Below are 23,018 nucleotides of genomic sequence, written 5' to 3'. Positions count from 1 at the left end.
ATCAACTACTCTCCAATAAAAAACAAACAAACAAAAAAAACTGCAGACTCTATCCACGATGCTCATAACCCAGGAATCTGAGCATGTTCTCAGTGACATAACCTTGAATTTTCCTAAGAACGGATTTAAAAAAAAAGACACAGAGATCTAATCACGCAATGCCTTTGGTAGAGATTGTGCTTTTTTTTTTCTTCGAGTTTCATTCTCTGTGCCCCAAGAAGCTGACGTTTATGGGCTCCATCACCCAGGTTCCCTTGACCTCTGGGGGTAAGTTAAAATCAGGAGCAATGGGGAGGCATCAGCAAGAGATCAGAGGGTGGGGGGAGCAGAGTCTGTGTATTCTCTCCTCCACTCGTTTTAGGCCTGGGGTGGTAACAGCTTTCCCTAATTGCTAGGCCCTGGGGTGCTTCACCAGCTCTTGTTGGTTCCCTTAACCCTGGCCATGCCTCTGCAAATCACCTCTTCATTAACCGCTGTTCAGCTAAATCCTTAGACTGGCCTTCCTGACAGGCTCTAAAGATACAATAAAATCTTATTCCAAACAGATACCAAGCAAACTTTCAGGTTTATTAATAGAGGTTACATACATTTTTTAAAAAAAAGAACATAAAAACAGTGATGTAATATTTTATAAGTACATACTGATAATACAGTAATGAGTCTTATTAAGTCAGAGGTATTTTAATATAAACAGAATGAATGAACAATGACAGTATATCTCCACTAAGTTGGATAAAATGAATATCGTAACTAAATTAATAAAAACAATGTTAGCTTCTACTTACAAGACATACTTTTATGTAAATCGTTCTATGGCATTTGGAAACAATTTGCTCTTTTAAATAGGTAAGTACTTGCCTTACAAGTTTCTACTCTTTTTGTTTAAAATGCCAACATTTTTTCATAAGGAAAAAAAGATATAATTCAACCTAATTTTCAAATTATTTTCTCAAATACATGAGGATATTCTGTACTTGATACTCATCATAGCTTATAAAATCATCTCATTAACTCTTAAGAAAAGTGAATGGAAAATAGAGAATAATTTTCCTGGATTTCAAAGTCAATTCCATTTTCTTCTGCCATTTCTAATCCGACTAACATAATGAATGTTTTAAAAATCTGACTTGAGTAATTTATTGAACAAAACATTTGTAAATAGGGCCCAATTAAGACAGACTGAAGGACTTAATCTTTTTTTATCCTTAGTTGTCATTTTGGTTTATTTTTTTCAATCTCTTTTATGTAAAACTTTGTTTTCATGTTGATACATAGTCAGATTGGCGATCATATTATGTACAGAATTTATAATTTTTATCTTGCTTGAATACCATTGTAATAAAACATTTCATATTCTGTTACTGAAGGAGTTATTTTTAAAAACATACTGTACTATATTATGTTTGTCTCAAGTTATAACCACAGGAAGAAGTAACCCAAATGTTCAAAGTTCTTTACCTGCCAGGATTATGTGGAACTTGCTTGGTGACATCTGGCTAAAAGCACTTCTTTACCTAATGATGTGTTTCTTTCCCACGTCCCACTCTGTGTATCGGCCCACTTTGTCATTCTTGAGAGCAGGTTTCAGTCTGACTCAACTCTATTTGCCCAGCACCCATTAGAGTGCTTAGAGCACACGATGGGTGTCCATGTTTGCTATATAGGTGTTTCCACCTGGGAATGGTCCTTGCAGCATAACTGCTAGAAGTGAACGTGTCTTCTTTCTCCATTCTTAAAATGGGCAGTCTTTTATATCCATTATCTCTTGGGATAGCACATCCTACTTCACCAACTTCTAATAAACATGATAAGCGCACAGCCAATCCTTGAGGGAATCCCAGCAGGAGATAGCAAACACGGTGGTCCTGATCTCTCTGAACTGGCCCTGTCTTGTATCTACTGCTTGGAGTCCTTCATCTGGGGGCACGGTGCTTTGAAAGCCAGCCTCAGGTCACTGGTGGGACCTCTGCTCATTCTTAGTTTACACACACGGCGTGTAAAACAGCAAAAATGCTACCCATATTATCTGTTTTAATAATTTTTAGAATTCAAACTTTGATACGTTTAACATGAAAAACAGCAGAACTTTCTCTACACACAGATAGTACTAAGTCTCATCCCTCAATAACTTAAACATTGCTGTTGGACAATTTCAAAACACTTATTGGCAAAAGTTGTATAAGTCCAAACTGTAGAATCCCTCACTATCGATGGACTTCTTCAGATGTTCAGGGCTAAACTCCAGCCTAAACTTTGCATATGAAATCAGAGAATCAGAGTTTACTTCCATAATCTCTGGTGAAAAAAAGAGAGGGTTTCAAAGTGCCTATTCTATACTGCACTGCAAATGATACAAGTATATGTTTATAAATACACATATACACACACATATATCTAAAATACATCACGTAAATTTACGAAAAAAGTGACATTTCAGTTCTTGTTGTAACACTCTCTTGTAATAACATTGTTTTCTATTCCTGTTTTTTTTTTTTCCTGTAACTAACAAATATATATGCTTAATGGCTCTCATAAGGAGGCATGTACATCATACATTTGTTGTTTTAGATGGTAAAGTAAATACTTTTTGTCAGGGACTAAGTAGAATCCTTAGGTTATTTGCTTTTTTAACATTTTCTTTTTAACTCACTGTCGGTCCCTTTTCCTAAGTTAACAGCTTTTTGTACACGCTGCTATTCAGGTTACTAGAGCAGGTGTCCATTTTACTTGCCATCAACTGACCGCTGCTGTTATAACTGCTGGGATCTGAACTTTCTTTGCAGCATAAGATACTGTAGAGGTACCTCTGGCACTCAGAGGAAGCATAGTAGTAAATCAAGGGGTCAACGCAACAGCTTATGCTGCTGACACAGACACACAGGAGGTAGGCAAAGTAGGCAGCCTCTGTCATGGAATTATGGGAAAGGAATGCGTAATGTAGAATCAGCAGGATGTTTGTGGGTCCAAAGCAAAGGACGAAGATGCAGAAAACAGCAGCTGACAAGAACAAAGCCCGGGACTTCTTGCTCTGGTTGGCAACCGTGGAAGAGCTAAGAGATCGGATGATAGACACGTAACAGACTGTGGAAATGATCAACGGCACAAAAAAGAAGATGGCAGAGAAGGCCGAGAAGTAATATGAGTAGTAGCCTTCGAGCAGCGTTTGGTTGAGCACATCGTGACAGGTGGTTATGTTGAGCCCCGGGACCTGGGTGGTCTGCTCCTTGAGGAGCAGAGGTACCACCCCCGCGATGGCCATGGCCCAGATGGCCAGACAGGTAAAGGAAGCCCTCCCCAGAGTACGCCAGGAGAGCGACTGCATGGGGTATACCACAGCCAGGAACCGGTCAATGCTGATGACCGTCATGAGCATGATAGAGGCATACATGTTACAGTAGAACGCAGCGGTGATGAAGCGGCACATGGCAGACCCGAATCTCCAGTCACTTCCGGAAAAGTAGTAGCTGATCTTAAATGGGAGCACAGACACAAAGAGCACGTCTGCCATGGCCAGGTGCAGCATGTACACCACGGCGGGCTTCTTGATCTTCATCTTCAAGGTGAACACGACGATGGCCATGATGTTCAGAGGAAGGCTGACGAGGAACACGCCGGTGTAGACGGAGGGGATAAAGAGCGTCAACCAGGTGCTGGTCAGATATCCTGAGGCATCTTTTGAGATGAACTCGCGGGGTAATTTTTGAGGAGGACTGCTTCTGTTGCCGGAGCTTAATCTGTCTTCTGTGAATTCACTTTCATTTTGGTCCTCATCCTCCTTCAGTGGGATTGGTTCAAATACATCATTGGGATTCCTGAGAAAAAATGTCCGGGGACCCAGAGTATCATTTGTTGCTTCTGACTCTGAAAAGTAAAAATTTTAAAACGAATTACAAAGGCAAAAGAGACAAGGAGAGGGTACACTTTACTTTTGCTTTTTGTTTTCTTCCTGGGAGAGTGGGTGGTAAGGAGCAGGTGATACTCAAGGGGATCACAGACTTTAGGAGCAGGTGATACCCAAGGGGACCACAGACTTTATCAGGGAATTAGCTAACTCGAAGTAGTGTACCACATTTTGTTCTGACACAGCAAACCCTTTTCAAACTCTGCTCCTCAGAGATATGAGGTGAACGATACACTTTCAGAGATCTGCAGACATCAGGAAAGGCTGAGGACGTGATGTGAAAGAAAAGAGCCGTAACTTCTTTTCTATACGAGCCACTGTCTATATAAACAAATCACTCCCAGGCTATGTGACTTCTCTTTCGTCCGTATGTCTGCATGTATACATTTTCTCCATTTAGCTTGTGGCCACCCCTTGAAATCCGTTCTTCCTTGTGGAAAAGTCCACATAGAAAGTTGAGGGAACATCTTAAAGGTTACGGAGCTACAGGTGAACTTGAGTAGGACCGAGGGCACCCATTTCCATGACCGTCATCCATGTGACAGTAGCTGTCCTTTACTAGCTTCAGTTGGTTTACACAGTAGAATGTCGCAAATCTCTCGTCATATTTGGGTCCAAGCCACAGTCTCAGGTTATCGTCTAATGTCACCACAAGGTACCTACCACACCGTCATCTTCCTGTCTCCTTCTTTAGCGGGCCAGTGGAGCAGATGTCCTAGGCCAGTGGCCTTCCTCAGCTCAGTTCCAAAATGCCATATGCACGCAGGCAGATGCCAGGCCAACCAGGCTCTTTTGAGTATCAACCAGAAGTCAGTTGCAAACGTCCTTCTTTTATTACCCTCCTCCACCAAAAACATCCGTGTGAAATGTTCATCAAAGAAATGCAGCACTTAGCAACTGGAACTCAACCAGCTTTTCCTTCCCAGGAGCTTTGCTAACATTCTGTCACTGAGGAGACTCAGACAGAGAGAGCCTGTGCTGGGCCTTGGCAAGCTGAGGAGTGGGGAGAGAAACCACAGGGGGAAAAGGATGAGGTTTCTATCCCTGGAGGCATTGGCCACAAAGGCTGGGCACACACGTCACTCAGAAGTGATGTTAGAGGAATGAAAACTGGCCGGAAATTGGGTAAGTACAGTGGATTTTTAAGCTTTCAGTTTTATTTTTCAGTAGTGGAACCTTCCTGCAAACAAAAACTTACACAGAGAGGCATAATGCAATAAAAGAGATAGTTCTGCTTCTGTAGGGTCCTACAAGACCCTAGACAAAAATTACAAAAAACTCTGGATCCCTTTCCTCTGCCAAATCAATGACCTGAAGTTATTTAGGTTCACAGGGTCATGCCAGGGAGGGGAGGGATGGATCTTCAAAGAAAGGATGGCAACCGATGGGTTTCTTGTTTTCAGTGGCTTTTAGCTTGAGAGAAGGCCAAAGTCAGTGCCACAAAAGATGGTTGAAACTCAGATAGAAAACCCATAGTCTCTATTGCCTGAAGAACCAGAGGACAGAGTTCAGGGCAACTACAATCACTGGAAAGTGAGGAGAGAATCTCAGAAAAGAAAAATTCAGAGAGGGATAGAGAGAGCACCAAATTCCAGTGCAAATTCTGCCCCAGGCTTGGGTTGACTCTAGAACCTGCACACTCAAGGAAGATGTGAAGCAGAGTTAACTGCTAGAGTTAACACATTTTTGACTGGAGATGTATTTTGGCCACAGGTGTTAGTTTCTGCAAAAATCCCCGGGTCAATAATGTGTTAAAAGAACGGAAGTGTTATTTGAACTTCTTGCTCAAGAGGAAACGTTTGCAGTTTGAGTTCAACCAAATTAACTGCCTGCTAAAGCAAAAACACCAACATTCTTTGGAGAAATAAAACAAAATCTTGAGTCTTTACAGTAGGATAATGTCCATCAGACAATTCAAAATCATTCGATATAAAGAGAATCAGGAAAGTGTGACCCAGTCGCAAGAGAAAAGGACAATCAATGGAAACCAATCCCAAAATGACCTGGATGTTGGAATTAGCAGATAAGGATTTTAAAGGGTATGTTGCAACTATGCTCAATGAAGGGAAGAAAAAGATTTCATTGAAATGAATGAAAAAATAGAAAATAGCAACGAAACCAACCAATGGAAATTCTAGAGCTAGAAAATAAAATACAATAAACTGGCATCCATTTCCAAAATGAAAAGCAAACCTAGAGTAGCACCAACCGATACACAGTAGAACAGGGCCTGGTAGTGAAAACTTGAGGTCAGATGACCTCAGCAAGAGCATGAGTGGGTCCCCTGAGGGTAAAGGGGTGATCTGGCAGATCTCTCACAGAGGAAGAACAAAAAATCTGCAGTGATCTGTATCATTTTCACAGACGTAAAGAACAGATGTATGAATACCAAGGAGGGAAGGCGGGGATGGGATGAATTGGGAGATTGGGATCGACATATATACACTACTATGTATAAAATAGATAACTAATGAGAACCTACTGTATAGCACAGGGAACTCTACTCAATGCTCTGTGGTGACCTAAATGGGAAGGAAATCCAAAACAGTGGGAATATATGTATACGTATAGCTGATTCACTTTGCTGTACAGCAGAAACTAACACAACATTGTAAAGCAACTATACTCCAGTAAAAATTAATAAAAAACCAATCTGCAGTGATGAGCCTCTGAGTACACATATACAGCTAGACTGTTCCCCAAGGGTAGGAAACTGTTCCTATTTAACTCGGAGTCTCCAGTACCCTGCCCCACATGTGGTAGGTATGGACCTTAAGTTGGCTTTTAATCATGGATTTGCATTCTAATACTGGCTCTACCAGGAATCACTTAACTGCTCTGAACTCAGTCTCAGAATCATTAAAATGGGATCCTAATACCTGTCTGGCCTACAAATCTGGCAGCCAGGAGCATCACATGTTAAATAGGATATATGTTCACTTTGTAAACTTCAAAAATTAATCAGTGTAAGAAATTATTATTCTTCCCCTATCACTTCAATGTGGTTTGCTTTTTGCTCACTCTCAATCATTTTAAATTAAAATGGAATCTGTCCCTCTTCCCTTCCTAAACATTTAGCCCTGTTTGGTTTATCAACCTTTTCCCGAAGTATCGCTTCCTTCCCCTTTCGAGGCATCTAATTCACTCTCTGCATCTTGATCCAGTCACATGGGGGCCTGACCCTGGTACAACGGCCCCTGTGGGAAGTGAGGCTACCCTCGAGGTCAAGGATGTGTGGGAAGCGGAAGAAAAGAATGAATGAGTTCTGGCATTTTAAGGCCACAAAGATATGTGTCCTCAAAAACGCTGACCCACAGGAACCTTAAAACAACACGACCCGCTGCTGTAGCTTTGGAGACCTGGCCAGAATGAGGACTCTTGTCACGCATGGAAGGGAGAAAAGTGCAGGCACGCATGTGTGCACACACACGTGAGCATCAGGACATGACCTAGAGGAGTGACACCTCTTGAAAACTACTGAACACTCACAACTAAGCTCTTAGACGCCATCACTTGGTCTGAAAATTAAACTCTCATTAGGCTTTACTCTGTATTTAATACTTTGGGAAAGAGTATTTGTTTTCAAAAATTTCTTCCCTGGCTAGGCCTTCTTGGGCAGTATGGTGTTTATGACAGAAACATTATACCCACTGGAACATGACATTTTATAGGCTGGAGCCCAGGAAGAATGCATAATCCCTTGATTAAATATCATTACCTAAGGTATCACCTTTTCTTGCCAACATAGGTTTGATATTTTGGCTTTTATGGGATTACAGAATGTCAGCAAATTTTGTTTGTTTAACTATATACCAACATCAAAGAAAGAACAAAACCAATTCCAGGTGACTAGATAAATCCAACTAGCTCAAGCCCCTTAGGTTGAAATTTGAGTTTGGGTATCTTGCTTTTCCTTTAGTCCTAGCCCAACTCATAGGTCAAGGAGAAAGTGCCTGTCAGCGTACAAAAAGCTCTTGTAGCACATCTGTGTTTTTATTCTTAAGTTATGGTTTAAAAAAAAAAAAAAAACTAAGTCAGGTCCTAAAATTGGTTCTCATACTTGTTGCTAAGTTTCACTTAATTTAGGTTTCTCTAAAATGGCTCTAGAGTAATTTTGTTGTTGACCATAGCATATTGCTAACGAGCTTAAATGTGGACTCTAACTCTGAAGATTTTTAAAAATTAGTTAGTCAGGCACAGTGCTTTTTCTGACTTTGACGAGATCTGGCCTTGGAAGCAGAGTGGTGACCAGATGCTCTCTCAAGGTCCCATGTGATCCTGGAAGTTATTTATACCATTTCATCCTCCCACAACATGCCAGCCTTGGTTCCCACTCAGAGCACGGGCCTATAGGGCTCATGCTTTCTGGGAATTAAGAAAGCAGAAGTCCCAGGACCTCGCCTACATTCACACACAGAGCACGAGAGATGTACCCCCTGCATTTCTCCACGAGTGACTTAACACTACAGGTTAAAGAGAAATAAAGAGGATGATGGAAAAATGATGGAAACATACTAACTCCAAGCAGAAAGCAGCAACATTACAGGAATACTCCACTGTCTCAAATGCAAACGCACACCATGAAAAGAAGTGCTCCTTAAAGAAATGGCTGGTTCCGGATCTGGGGGGAGGAAAGACACAAGAGGAGTCTTGAACGTCTTCAAAGAATATTCGGGTCAGGTCAGAAAGACTCTGAAGTCGATCCAAAGAGAGCTCCCCATTGGCCAAAAATCATTAAGAGAATAATGATGGAAATGAATGGAAACACTGGAAACATGTCATATTTGTTAAGATCTATGAGTTCATAATGATGCTCAAAGGAAAATAAAACCTTTTTTGTCACTGTTGGAGGAAATGAGGGGACCCAGTCTGAAAATTGGTAAATAAAAGCAAGGTTCAAGCAGTTATCTTGCCTTTTCTAAAAGCAAAATATTTCAGGGAAACCAAATAGTCAATGAAGGAAATTTCTATTTTATAAAATAATTCCAGCTCATAAACACAGAAACAGTAACAGATTTAGAAACGCATCTTACAGCTCTTAGTGAAATCAGATTTAGTACAATGGTCATCAGTTGTTGCTAAAAACGTTAGGTGAAAGGATAGGTGATAGGGAACTTTCTAACAAGTGGATCACCTGACAACACCTGAGTCCAAAGAGTAACCTTAAAATCTCAAAAAGAGAGACAATCTTGAGGTGATGAAACAGGTGTGTACACAGCGCCACTGCTCAGGTAGTCTTGCAGAAAAACAAACTTGGATCAGGTTAAGCCTCCAGATGGACCACATTACAGAAAACACAGAGGACAGAAGGGCATGTTGAACACCCCTACAAGATGCAGCTGGCCAGATCCAGTACGTAGAAAAGTCTAGAAGACGAATGACCCTGTTTCTCTGACAAACAGCCTTGAAACAGGAGGAGAGGGAAAACCCCTACAGACTAAAAGATTTAAGAGACACATCTACCTAATGCAACAGTGGGCCGTGTTTGATCCTGATTCAAATAAATCAACTGTAAAAAGCATTTATGAGACAATCAGTAAAATGTGAACACCGACTGAATAGTACATGATATTAAGAAATTGTCCATTTTTTTAGGTGTTATAATGGTATTGTGGTTACGTGAAGAAAAGAGTTCTTATTTCTAAGGATATATACTGAGGCATTTATGGATGAAATGATACAATGTCTGGGATTTGCTTTAAAATTGTCCATTTGGGGAGGATGAAAGTGAGGATACAGATAAAACAACATATAGGGGGTAATTGCACTGTCCACTTTTGGTATGTTTGAAAATTTCCATAATGAAAAGTAAAAAAAAAAAAAAAGAAGAAAAAGAAAAGCAAATATTTTATGCACATTTACTTGCCACTAAAAACTAAGGACAACAGATCCACCAGAGGGGAGACAGCAGAAGCAAGAAGAACTACAATCCTGCAGCCTGTGGAACAAAAACCACATTCACAGAAAGATAGACAAGATGAAAAGGCAGAGGGCTATGTACCAGATGAAGGAACAAGATAAAACCCCAGAAAAACAACTCAGTGAAGTGGAGATAGGCAACCTTCCAGAAAAAGAATTCAGAATAATGATAGTGAAGATGATCCAGGACCTCGGAAAAAGAATGGAGGCAAAGATCGAGAAGATGCAAGAAATGTTAAACAAAGACCTAGAAGAATTAAAGAACAAACAAACAGAGATGAACAATACAATAACTGAAAGGAAAAATACACTAGAAGGAATCAATAGCAGAATAATGGAGGCACAAGAACGGATAAATGACCTGGAAGACAGAATGGTGGAATTGACCGCTGCGGAAGAGAATAAAGAAAAAAGAATGAAAAGAAATGAAGACAGCCTAAGAGACCTCTGGGACAACATTAAATGCAACAACAGCATTATAGGGGTCCCAGAAGGAGAAGAGAGAGAGAAAGGACCTGAGAAAATATTTGAAGAGATTATAGTCGAAAACTTCCCTAACGTGGGAAAGGAAACAGCCACCCAAGTCCAAGAAGCGCAGCGAGGTCCATACAGGATAAACCCTAGGAGAAACACGCCAAGACACATAGTAATCAAATTGGCAAAAATTAAAGACAAAGAAAAATTATTGAAAGCAGCAAGGGAAAAACGACAAATAACATACAAGGGAGCTCCCATAAGGTTAACAGCTGATTCCTCAGCAGAAACTCTACAAGCCAGAAGAGAGTGGTATGATATACTTAAAGTGATGAAAGTGAAGAACCTACAACAAAGATTACTCTACCTGGCAAGGATCTCATTCAGATTCTATGGACAAATCAAAAACTTTACAGACAAGCAAAAGCTAAGAGAATTCAGCACCACCAAACCAGCTCTTCAACAAATGCTAAAGGAACTTCTCTAACTGGGAAACACAAGAGAAGGAAAGGACCTACAAAAACAAACCCAAAACAATTAAGAAAATGGTCATAGGAACATACATATCGATAATTACCTTAAACGTCAGTGGATTAAATGCTCCAACCAAAAGACACAGGCTTGCTGAATGAATATGAAAACAAGACTCATCTATATGCTGTCTACAAGAGACCCACTACAGACCTAGGGACACATACAGACTGAAAGTGAGGGGATGGAAAAAGATATTCCATGCAAATGGAAATCAAAAGAAAGCTGGAGTAGCAATACTCATATCTGATAAAACAGACTTTAAAATAAAGAATGTTACAAGAGACAAGGAAGGACACTACATAATGATCAAGGGATCAATCCAGGAAGAAGATATAACAATTATAAATATATACGCACCCAACATAGGAGCACCTCAATACATAAGGCAACTGCTAACAGCTATAAAAGGGGAAATCGACAGTAACACAATAATAGTGGGGGACTTTAACACCTTACTTACACCAATGGACAGATCATCCAAAATGAAAATAAATAAGGAAACAGAAGCTTGAAATCACACAACAGACCAGATAGATTTAATTGATATTTATAGGACATTCCATCCAAAAACAGCAGATTACACTTTCTTCTCAAGTGTGCATGGAACATTCTACAGGGTAGATCACATCTTGGGTCACAAATCAAGCCTCAGTAAATTTAAGAAAATTGAAATCATATCAAGCATCTTTTCTGACCACAATGCTATGAGATTAGAAATGAATTACAGGGAAAAAAAAGTTAAAAACACAAGCACATGGAGGCTAAGCAATACGTTACTAAATAACCAAGAGATCACTGAAGAAATAAAAAAATACCTAGAGACAAATGACAATGAAAGCACGACAATCCAAAACCTATGGGATGCAGCAAAAGCAGTTCTAAGGGGGAAGTTTATAGCTATACAAGCCTACTTGAAGAAAAAGAAAAATCTCAAATAAACAATCTAACCTTACACCTAAAGGAACTAGAGAAAGAAGAACAAACAAAACCCAAAGTTAGCAGAAGGAAAGAAATCATAAAGATTAGAGCAGAAATAAATGAAATAGAAACAAAGAAAACAACAGCAAAGATCAATAAAACTAAATGCTGTTTTTTTGAGAAGATAAACAAAATTGATAAACCATTAGCCAGACTCATCAAGAAAAAGAGGGAGAGGACTCAAATCAATAAAATTAGAAATGAAAAAGGAGAAGTTACTAACAACAGACACTGAAGAAATACAAAGCATCCTAAGAGACTACTACAAGCAACTCTATGCCAATAAAATGGACAACCTGGAAGAAATGGACAAATTCTTAGAAACGTATAACCTTCCAAGACTGAACCAGGAAGAAATAGAAAATATGAACAGACTAATCACAAGTAATGAAATTGAAACTGTGATTAAAAATCTTCCAACAAACAAAAGTCCAGGACCAGATGGCTACACAGGTGAATTCTATCAAACATTTAGAGCAGAGCTAACACCCATCCTTCTCAAACTCTTCCAGAAAATTGCAGAGGAAGGCACACTCCCAAACTCATTCTGAGGCCACAATCACCCTGATACCAAAACCAGACAAAGGTAGTACAAAAGAAGAAAATTACGGACCAGTATCATTGATGAATATAGATGCAAAAGTCCTCAACAAAATACTAGCAAACAGAATCCAACAACACATTAAAAGGATCATATACCATGATCAAGTGGGATTTTCCCCGGGGATGCAAGGATTCTTCAATATATGCAAATCAATCAATGTGACAAATCATATTAAATTGAAGAAAAAAAATCATATGATCATCTCAATAGATGCAGAGAAAGCTTTTGACAAAATTCAACACCCATTTATGATAAAAACTCTCCAGAAAGTGGACATAGAGGGAAACTACCTCAACATAATAAAGGCCATATATGACAAACCCACAGCAAACATCAGTCTCAATGGTGAAAAACTGAAAGCATTTCCTCTAAGATCAGGAACAAGACAAGGATGTCCACTCTCACCACTATTATTCAACATAGTTTTGGAAGTCCTAGCCATGGCAATCAGAGAAGAAAAAGAAATAAAAGGAATACAAATTGGAAAAGAAGAAGTAAAACTGTCACTGTTTGCAGATAACATGATACTATACATAGAGAATCCTAAAGATGCCACCAGAAAACTACTAGAGCTAATCAATGAATGTGGTAAAGTTGCAGGATACAGAATTAATGCACAGAAATCTCTTGCATTCCTATACACTAATGATGAAAAATCTGAAAGAGAAATTAAGGAAACACTCCCATTTGTCACTGCAACAAAAGGAATAAAATACCTAGGAATAAACCTACCTAAGGAGACAAAAGACCTGTATGCAGAAAACTATAAGACACTGATGAAAGAAATTAAGGATGATACCAACAGATGCAGAGATATACCGTGTTCTTAGATTGGAAGAATCAATAATGTGAAAATGACTATACCACCCAAAGCAATCTACAGATTCAATGCAATGCCTATCAAATTACCAATGGCATTTTTTACGGAAGTAGAACAAAAAATCTTAAAATTTGTATGGAGACACAAAAGACCCTGAATAGGCAAAACAGCCTTGAGGGAAAAAAACAGAGCTGGAGGAATCAGGCTCCCTGACTTCAGACTCTACTACAAAGCTACAGTAATCAAGACAATAAGGTACTGGCACAAAAACAGAAACATAGATGAATAGAGCAAGATAGAAATCCCAGAGGTAAACCCACGCACCTATGGTCAACTAATCTATGACAAAGGAGGCAAGGATATACAATGGAGAAAAGACAGTCTCTTCAATAAGTGGTGCTGGGAAAACTGGACAGCTACATGTAAAAGAATGAAATTAGAACACTCCCTAACAGCATACACAAAAATAAACTCAAAATGGATTAGAGAGGGCTTCCCTGGTGGTGCAGTGGTTGGGAGTCCGCCTGCCGGTGCAGGAGGCGTGGGTTTGTTCCCTGGTCCGGGACGATCCCGCGTGACGCGGAGCTGCTGGGCCCGCGGGCCGTGGCCGCTGGGCCTGCGCATCCGGAGCCTGTGCTCGCAGCGGGAGAGGCCGCGACAGTGAGAGGCCTGCGTGCCGCAAAAAAAAAAAAAAAAAAAAAAAAAATGGATCAGAGACCTAAATGTAAGACATGACACTATAAACCTCCTAGAGGAAAACATAGGAAGAACACTCTTTGACATAAATCACAGCAAGATCTTTTTTGATCCACCTCCTAGAGTAATGGAAATAAAAACAAAAATAAATGGGACCTAATGTAACTTAAAAGCTTTTGCACAGCAAACGAAACCATAAATGAGATGAAAAGATAACCCTCAGAATGGGAGAAAATATTTGCAAACGAATCAACAAAGGATTAATCTCCAAAATACATAAATAGCTCATGCAGCTCAATATTAAAAAAACAAACCACCCAATTCAAAAATGGGCAGAAGACCTAAGTAGACATTTCTCCAAAGAAGACATCCAGATGGCCAAAAAGCACATGATAAGCTGCTCAACATCACTAATTATTAGAGAAATGCAAATCAAAACTACAATGAGGTATCACCTCACACCAGTTAGATGGGCACCATCAGAAAATCTACAAACAACAAATGCTGGAGAGGGTGTGGAGGAAAGGGAACCCTCTTGCACTGTTGGTGGGAATGTAAATTGATACAGCCACTATGGAGAACAGTATGGAGGTTCCTTAAAAAACTAAAAATAGAATTACCATATGATTCTGCAATCCCACTACTGGGCATATACCCAGAGAAAACCACAATTCAAAAAGACACATGTGCCCCAATGTTCATTGCAGCACTATTTACGATAGTCAGGTCATGGAAGCAACCTAAATGTCTATTGACAGATGAATGGATAAAGAAGATGTGGTTCATATATACAATGGAATATTACTCAATCATAAAAAGGAACGAAATTGGGTCATTTGTTGAGACGTGGATGGATCTAGAGACTGTCATATAGAGTGAAGTAAGTCAGAAAGAGAAAAACAAATATCGTATATTAATGCATTTATGTGGAACCTAGAAAAATGGTACAGGTGAACCAGTTTGCAGGGCCGAAATAGAAACACAGATGTAGAGAACAAACGTATGGACAGGAAGCGGGTAAAGCAGCGGGGGGGTGGGGATTGTGGTGTGATGAATTGGGAGATTGGGATTGACATGTATACACTGACGTGTATAAAATTGATGACTAATAAGAACCTGCTGTATAAAAAAATAAATAAAATTCAAAAATTAAAAAAAGAAAAAAAAAGATTGACCGTAGAACAATTGGAGGGATAAAAAACAAACAAACAAGCAAACAAAAAAAACTAAGGACAAGAGTTTTTGCTTTTGTTTGTCTTAGTTTTGAGGGGGGAAAAGTTCTTGAATGTTTGTGTGAACACAGTTTTACACTGAGAGAATTCATTTGATACCAACCCCTCCAAGGTTTTTCTGGAATATGGAGGAGTTGGTATATGAAGAACACTTAACACTTGTCAACCACCTACTATGTGCCAGGTACTTCGCTTAACTTACTTCATGTAACTGTAACATTTTTACAATGTTTTACAAGATAAGCATTATAACCCCCATTTTTATGGACAACATGGAGGCACAGAGAGGCTAAGTAACTAATCCAACGTCACACAGCTAGGAAGTGAAGGAGCTGGGATCTGAATCCAGATCTGCCTGGTTCTAAAGCTCATACCCTTTGAACCACACCACCTTACCCTGTCTCTTTAAAAAAGTTGTGAATTCAGGACCTACTCCTAAAAGAGTACTACTTTTTTTTCTCTAAGCATTTCACCAAACAAATGAATCTACCCACCCTTTTGAACTATAGCAGGCAGGACATGGCCATGTGAATGTATAAGTTCAGTTGATGATGTGCACAGGTGTTGCTTGGGAATCAGGAGTCCTGCTGACCTTGGTGACACACCAGCCACATGCCAACAACCCAGTCCTCACAGGACAGATGTAGTAAAGAGATGTTCAAGGACTAAACGGAGAAACAAATTTTTAAAATATTGTCCCAAATGCAGCAGAGTAAGAGCAAGTAAGTGAACAAAAACCTCTTACGGAAAAGCCAGAATTAAAGGTAGACTAAGGTAAACACTGGCTGCAGAGTGAAGAAGAGATCTCCAGTATATGAGGTTGCCTCTCCTCCCATCCCACCTTCTGCAGCAGGGACTCCACAGGGAGCATAGGAAAGCAAACCGGGGGGGAAAGCTGGGAGAGCGGAGGTTACAGGAAGTAAAGGCAACCAGAAAATGTAAATGTCAGTGCACCCAAGGCCATTGCAGGCACTAAGAAGTGTGTGGGTCCCCTCCTGAAGGCCAGGGCCTGACTTGTGGGGTCAGAACACTAGCAGGCCTCTCTGGGAAGGACTCTGATTCCCTGGCTCTCCCCCTTCCTCCAGGCCTGTTCTCCACCCAAAGTTACAGGCCCTGAGCCCAGTGTCCTGGGAACACTGCTCTCTACTCTCCAAGAAGAGCTGAAAGGAAAACTAATTCACAGTAAAGGATGTTTATAATCACCAATTCCCCCGGAACCAAGCTGTCTCCACTCTCCAACCCCGCCCAAGTTCTACTGAAGTTTGTAAACCTGAACTGAAACAAATTATGTTCTAGATATGATAGAAACCATCATAAACAGCACTTCCTGGAAAGTAGAACTCTTCTTGTAAAGCCAAAAAGTACTTCAGTTGTGGTAACTGCAGAACAGTGCACTGCACCTGCTGCACTAGGTTTTAAATGATGGCAGAGAATTGACAGTGCTTATGAAATCAATTTACAGGACTTTAACAAGATTTTTTAAAGATAGAATAGTGTAGAAAATATTGGAATGCACAGCCTGTGGTAAAGGTGAGTACTGGTTAGGAAAACTTCTGTTTCTATACACTATGATTGCCCACGGATAGTTATTGCACACAGAGGCAGCAACTGTGTCATCATGTACAGCGTACTTCTTACAGTTCTTACGGCTGGTTAGCAAAAAAGCAAATACTGGAAAACACTCCTTTAATATACCATAATACCTGACTTCTAATCCACCATAGACTTGAAATATAAATAGATGAGATTAGATTATGTCCTTTCCTAAAATTCAATAAATGTGTTTTGAAGTGCAAATTTCAGATTATTCCTGTTATTTCCAACAGTAGGTTCTTTTGAAAGCAAATAAACGTATAAAGGCCCGTAATGGCCTTTTAAGCAGCAAAACATCATTGGATGCCTTGGCGTGGAGGAAAAGGAGGTGTAACTTCGTGGGTTTTTCCAAGCCTTATCCCAAGGTCAATGTGGGAGAGAGTGTCTGGGGGAAGCTCAATCTAGAGAGTTATATACTCTGACAGTCTTAGGCATAAGCACGAGAGGGTGAAAGGCAGAATGAAAGAAACCACAAAAAAGGGAAACAAACAGAAAATGCTCAACGTTGAAACTGTGAGCCCTTGATACTACCATCACAGTCAAAAATAAACCAAGGCCGTGGTTCCTAATGATGCTTCTGGGGTTTTTGTGAGTATCCCATAGTAAAAGGGATATAGTTCCGCAGATACAAAAGGCCAAACATTGTATGATTCCATTCATATGAAATATGGAGAAGAGGTAAACCCAGAGAAACAATAAGCAAATTGGTAGCTGCCAGGGGTTGGGGGTAGGGAGGGTGAGGGCTGAGTACTTGATGGGGACCGGGTTTCCTTTTGAGGTGATGAAAATGTTCTGGAACTAGATAGAGGTGGTAGGTGTACAACATTGTAAATGTATTAAATACCACTAAATTGTATGCTTAAAAATGGTTAATTTGGGCTTCCCTGGTGGCACAGTGGTTGAGAGTCCACCTGCCGATGCAGGGGACACGGGTTTGTGCCCCGGTCCGGGAAGATCCCACATGCTGCGGAGCGGCTGGGCCCGTGAGCCATGGCCGCTGAGCCTGGGCGTCTGGAGCCTGTGCTCCGCAACGGGAGAGGCCACGGCGGTGAGAGGCCCGCGTACCGCAAAAAAAAAAAAAAAAAAGGTTAATTTTATGCTATGTAGATTTCACCTCAGTTTAATTAATTAATTGATTTTGATATTTATAGAGTTTATTTTGATATTAATCTTATTTCCCATTTTGATTCTCTTCATTTCTTTCTGTGGATTCAAATTACCATCTAGTGTCAATTCCTAACTCCAACATAGCTTCATTCTATGCCCCTCCTTTGCACGGTTATTGTCAAATATATATTACATTTCTAGGTCATATGCTCAATAGTACAATTTTATATTGTTTTATGCAATTATTTTTCTTTAATTCTTTTGTCACAATTTAATCTTTTTACTTTTTCATACCATTTTTAAAGGTTACTTTCCATTTACAATTATTATAAAATATTGGCTATATTCCCTGTGTAGAAAAGTACTTACTGATTCATAAGAAATTTGACTTTCAGAGGTTTTTGGTTGGCTTAAAGCAGCATCACTGTCCAGTTTTGTGCCTTTTGTTGGGCTGAAGACCACAGCCTCTCAGTAACAGCCAATTAATTGGCACATTCATGATAGGGATCTATTCATAGACTGCCTTATCATCTGCTTCAGAAAGTAAATGGCAGGATACCACAATCCATGCATTCATGTTTACTAAACACCTCTGTGCATGGGCTGCCAAGCCAACGGGGCACAGACTTTGCCTTCCAGGGGTTCTGAGAAGCACAGCAGGATTACTTCTCTGCTGTTGGCCGGGGTGTGGGGATGGGGGTGGGGTGTCTGGATGGCTTCCCCTCTACATTGGGTGGTAGAGAAAGCTTGCACTTAGGAAAGAAAGGCCTGTGTTCCACTTAATTGCACTTGTGACTTAACCTCAGTTTCCTTACCTGTAGAATGGGGATGACATCTACTCAAAGGGTGGCTAGAGGAATAAGTAAGGTAGTGTGTGTCATGTACCTAAGCAGGGTGTTGGCTGTAGTAGGTTCTTGATATCAGGTGGCTGTTTTTAATTAAATGTGAACACGTGGGGTGTGGGAAGGGCATTTTGGCCAGAGGGAGTGGCCAGGGGACAGAGAAAGTTCTACATTGCAGGTTGAACTAGAGGGTGGGGGCCGGGTGAAGTACAGGTAATGTAACAGGCTATGTAATAGGGGAGGCTCTGTAATAAGGGAGGCTGGACAAGGCTAGGGACCCATCCTGCAAGGGAAGGGGCACCTCCCTCTATGCTAGGGAATTGAGCTTGACCCTGTGGATAGGAAGGTAGTACACAGAATCTCCCATCCAAACCCCTCTGCCACAGTCACCATCAGCTGTTCTGGTACCTTTCACTCTCCAGATCTTTATAGAATTTATGAACATCACCTCTAGGACACTGACACTCTTTGATGAAAGCATCTCACTTAAATTGCCTGGACAAAGGAATGTAAACTGGTTAATGAACTTAGGAATTTCTCAACAAGTATCAGCTGAGTGAATATCTGTTCTAGACTCCACAGGGATAACCTTATAACCTTAGCCTGGGAGACGACATACTCACAAAGTGACAATGCAGGAAATGCCAAAATGAGCGGGGGGGTGGGGCTGGGGGGACAAAAAGCCCGAGGGTGCTTCAAGAAAGCTCACACTGGTGGGCAGGGCCAGTCCTGGAGGCATTTCTTATAGCTGGGGTCTCTCAGCTCCTCACATCACATAGAGCTGGTTAAGACAGACACTGTTTAGAATTGCGGGTGCACGGTGATAATAAAAAGCAGACCTATTTTTGGTTGATTTTATTAGTGATTTAAAACTCCAAAGACAAAGCCTCACTTATTCCTTGCATCCAGGACCCCCTCCTCCATTTGGAATTTGGGTGCATCATCTCTGAGACTTAATTTCAGAATCAGCAAAAGGGGATAAACATTTGAGAGGGTGAAATGAGATAATGTGAACTGAAAATGCCTCTGGGGCCAGGGTTTGACCCAGAATATGGCTTTTTTTTTTTCTCAGAATATGACACTTAACATGAGTTCCTTTTCTTCTCTCATCCTCTTTTCTTCTCTCCCACCCAAAGTGGTCCCAGAATCCAGGGTAGATAAATCAGCCAATGTTATTCAGTTCTCCTTCTGCCTATGCCAGCTCTGTGCATCCTAGCACACCCCACTCGGGTTGACGAAAAAGTAAGAAGTGTGGCAGAAACAGCAGTCTTGACTTCTCTAGCTAACACAGGCCAAAAATCTTTGGGTTCCTATGTGGGCCTCTTAGTGTTCCTAGAAGCATCACCTCAAAACTCACCCTGAGCAAACATGGAGAGCAGGGAAAATGCTGTCTCTTGTCACCTCTTAATTTCCATACGCCTACACTCTTTCTGGTGTGAAAACAATACAGAGTACACAGTCTTTCACAGATAATAAGAAAAACAGCTAGAATTTGTTTCTAAGTGAAAAAAAGGGGGCTGAAAGCTTACAAAGTACTATTGCTACAAAGAAATGAAAACATCTCCCCCCTCCCCCCCCTTTTTTGTTTTTTGTTTTTTGTTTTTTGTTTTTTGTGGTACGCGGGCCTCTCACTGTTGTGGCCTCTCCCGTTCCGGAGCACAGGCTCCGCACGCGCAGGCTCAGCGGCCATGGCTCACGGGCCCAGCCGCTCCGCGGCATGCGGGATCTTCCCGGACCGGGGCACGAACCCGTATCCCCTGCATCGGCAGGCGGACTCTCAACCACTAGCGCCACCAGGGAAGCCCCCCCCTCCCTTTTTAACTAGGGTTTTTACAGGCTAAAAGCAACTTCTCCGCCCTGCTTTAAGAGCGAGAGGTTGGAAAATACATTTATTTGCTCACGCAGTCAGATACTTAAAAATACACACTATTAGTAATGAATGTATTCTAGGTGAGAAACCTCCTGCTCCCGGCAGATCAGAAACTGAAATGGTTTCATCCCATAGTGTCTGAGGGAGCCGGATTCTGAGGAGGGGATCTCTTTCCTCAACTCAATTGGAAGCTTAGAAGACTGGGTTCTAGAGAACAAACAAACAAAGCCTCCCAAGCGCCGCCACCGCCTCGTGGCTATCCTGTTAGCACCCAACATCCGCACCATGTCCGCCGCCTGCACACAAGGCCTGTGGGTTTCTACTAAGCGGGCCAAGGCACTAAGCTTTTCTCTACAACACTTTCCTGGCCTGCAAACTGTGCAAGAAAAACAATTCCAACAAGACAAAACTTCAGCGGGAGCGGTTCTCGACCGCGTCTTGAAAAACCCGGAACGTTTATTGGTGGAGCAACGTGAAAGCCTTTCTTTTTGGGGTGGTCCTGGGAGAAACAGGCCACACAGTGACAACAAATGCAACGAGGTCCCGCAGGCTTCCCCAAGAAAATCCGACCCCGCTCCTCCTCCAAATCCAAAACCCTGCCGCGGGGCCGGCTGCATCCTCCAAAACCCAGTGCAAAGGGGCATCAGCTGAGCCCGCAGCGGGGGTGGGACGGGCACCCCACCTGGATATGAGTTGGGGAGACTCCGATCTCAGCCCTAAGGCGCAGTCAGGGGCACCCACTGAGTCCCGGAGCAGCAGCGTCCCTTCTCCTCCCGCCCGCCCCATTCCCGAGGAAGCCCGGGCTACGAGGCCGGGGGTGGGGACAGGGAGGGAATGCCGGGGTCAACTCTCACCTGGTTTGGGGCCTCGGGCGCGGGCCGACAGCAAGGGGCCGCATAGACTGAGCCCCGCGGCGACGAGCAGCAGCCACCGCGGTCCCATTGTCCGGAGGCTCAGGGCGTTCGGCGCGGTCGGTGCGGCACTGCTCCGGGAGACGGGCCCCGCCGCCGGGAGGCTCGGGCCGCACGCTCTGTCCCTCCACGCCCTCCTCGCGCAGGGTCCGGAGGGCGGCAGGGGCGGGCAGACACAGCGCTAGCCGCTGGACAGGAGGAAGCTGCTCGGCGTGTCTGGCGGCGCTGGGCAGGACAAGGGGCGGTGGGCGCGGGCGGGGGCGGGGTGCGCGGCCGCCGGGCCGGAAAGGGCGCCCCCTGGCGTCGAGTGTGCGCCTCGACGCGGCCGCCGCCCGCCGGTCCCTCTGCAGTCTCTGGGCCACCCACGGGGCTCGGCGACCTAGCCGGCCCTCTCTCCCGGTGCGCCGGCCGCCCAGCGCCCCGGCTGCTAGACACTGCCCCGCAACTGAGACGTTGTTTCCTTGGCCTTCGCCTTGGACCCGCGAAGCTACCAGTAACTCAGTCTGGTGGGAACCTTTGCTCTCGGGGAGCAAAGACATTGGCAGAGAACCTCCGATCAGGGATGCGCCCCTCCCTGCCTTCGGGCCGGACCTCAGGCCGAGCAATGCGCCGCGTTTGAAAATTCGGCGTTCAGCTACAAGTTTGAAAGTGACTTGTGTTTTTGTAATTTGGGGATACTGAATTTAAAAGCTTATACTGTAGAGACAGGGTTGCCTGCTGATGAGAAGGGGCTCTTAGCTTTGAACAGAATTCTTGACGTTTCTTACTCGTTTCCCTTTGTTTCCCTACTTAGATATTTCATACGTCGGGCACTTATTTCTTCGACACAATGACTGCGAGTGGATACAATCATCCAGTACCAAGAACAGGTTCTCCGCGTTCGCACTCGGGCCCGGCTGCAACTTTCTCCCTCTATCCAGAGCTCTCAGCCGCGCTGCGCATCCACCTGCGCGGCCTTTTCCGGAAGGCGGGCGGGCTGGGCTTTCCCCACGCGCCGGGCAGTACTTGGGCGTCTCCTGCGAGCGGGATGCCCGGAGGGCGAAGTGCCCAGGTAACTCACACTTTCTGCACGCTGCGACCCGAGTTTAATGGAGTTCGGCCAAATTCAAGTCAAGAGGGGGAGGGCACTCGAGCCTCTGGCTGAGGGGCCCCTGGGGGACAGCGCGGCTGAGGCTCCGCAGGGAGGAGCCCGCAGATTATTTTGTTTAGAGAGCATATCTAGTGAGCGCGTCTTTCAGACCGCAAAGGGAAATGGGTCCCCTCAACGGGCCGTTTCTGGGAAAGTTTACCCGCAGCCCCTTCTCCTCCCAGATGTCGGGGTGTGTTCTGCACCCTGGGTCTGATAAACTGCTATTGAGAGTCACTGGTCAGGTTTCCAAGCTTTTTAAAAAGGGAATTTCGCGCAGTATCATTCCCCAAGGAGAGCCCTGACACTTAAACCAGTGGAGAAAATACAGCAGAGACCATCTCGTTCTTCCCTGTATTCCCCCTCATCATCCTCAGAACACAGCGTCTTCTTGTACATAGAAGTTGCTCA

At 42.8% G+C, this 23,018-nt stretch overlaps 1 protein-coding gene across 1 annotated transcript; it reads right to left on the bottom strand.

The window, feature by feature from the left end:
• Positions 1 to 548: 548 nt before the first annotated feature.
• Positions 549 to 21,709, bottom strand: F2R (coagulation factor II thrombin receptor). Its single transcript, XM_019929805.3, has 2 exons — positions 21,425 to 21,709; positions 549 to 3,861 (listed from the first exon to the last, which is right to left on the bottom strand). The coding sequence occupies exons 1-2, from the start codon at positions 21,510 to 21,512 to the stop codon at positions 2,666 to 2,668; spliced, it is 1,284 nt and encodes a 427-aa protein (XP_019785364.1). The 5' UTR covers positions 21,513 to 21,709; the 3' UTR covers positions 549 to 2,665.
• Positions 21,710 to 23,018: the final 1,309 nt, after the last annotated feature.

The sequence above is a fragment of the Tursiops truncatus genome, chromosome 3, assembly GCF_011762595.2.
Source record: "Tursiops truncatus isolate mTurTru1 chromosome 3, mTurTru1.mat.Y, whole genome shotgun sequence".
NCBI lineage: Eukaryota > Metazoa > Chordata > Mammalia > Artiodactyla > Delphinidae > Tursiops > Tursiops truncatus.
This window is presented reverse-complemented; position numbering and strand designations above follow the sequence as displayed.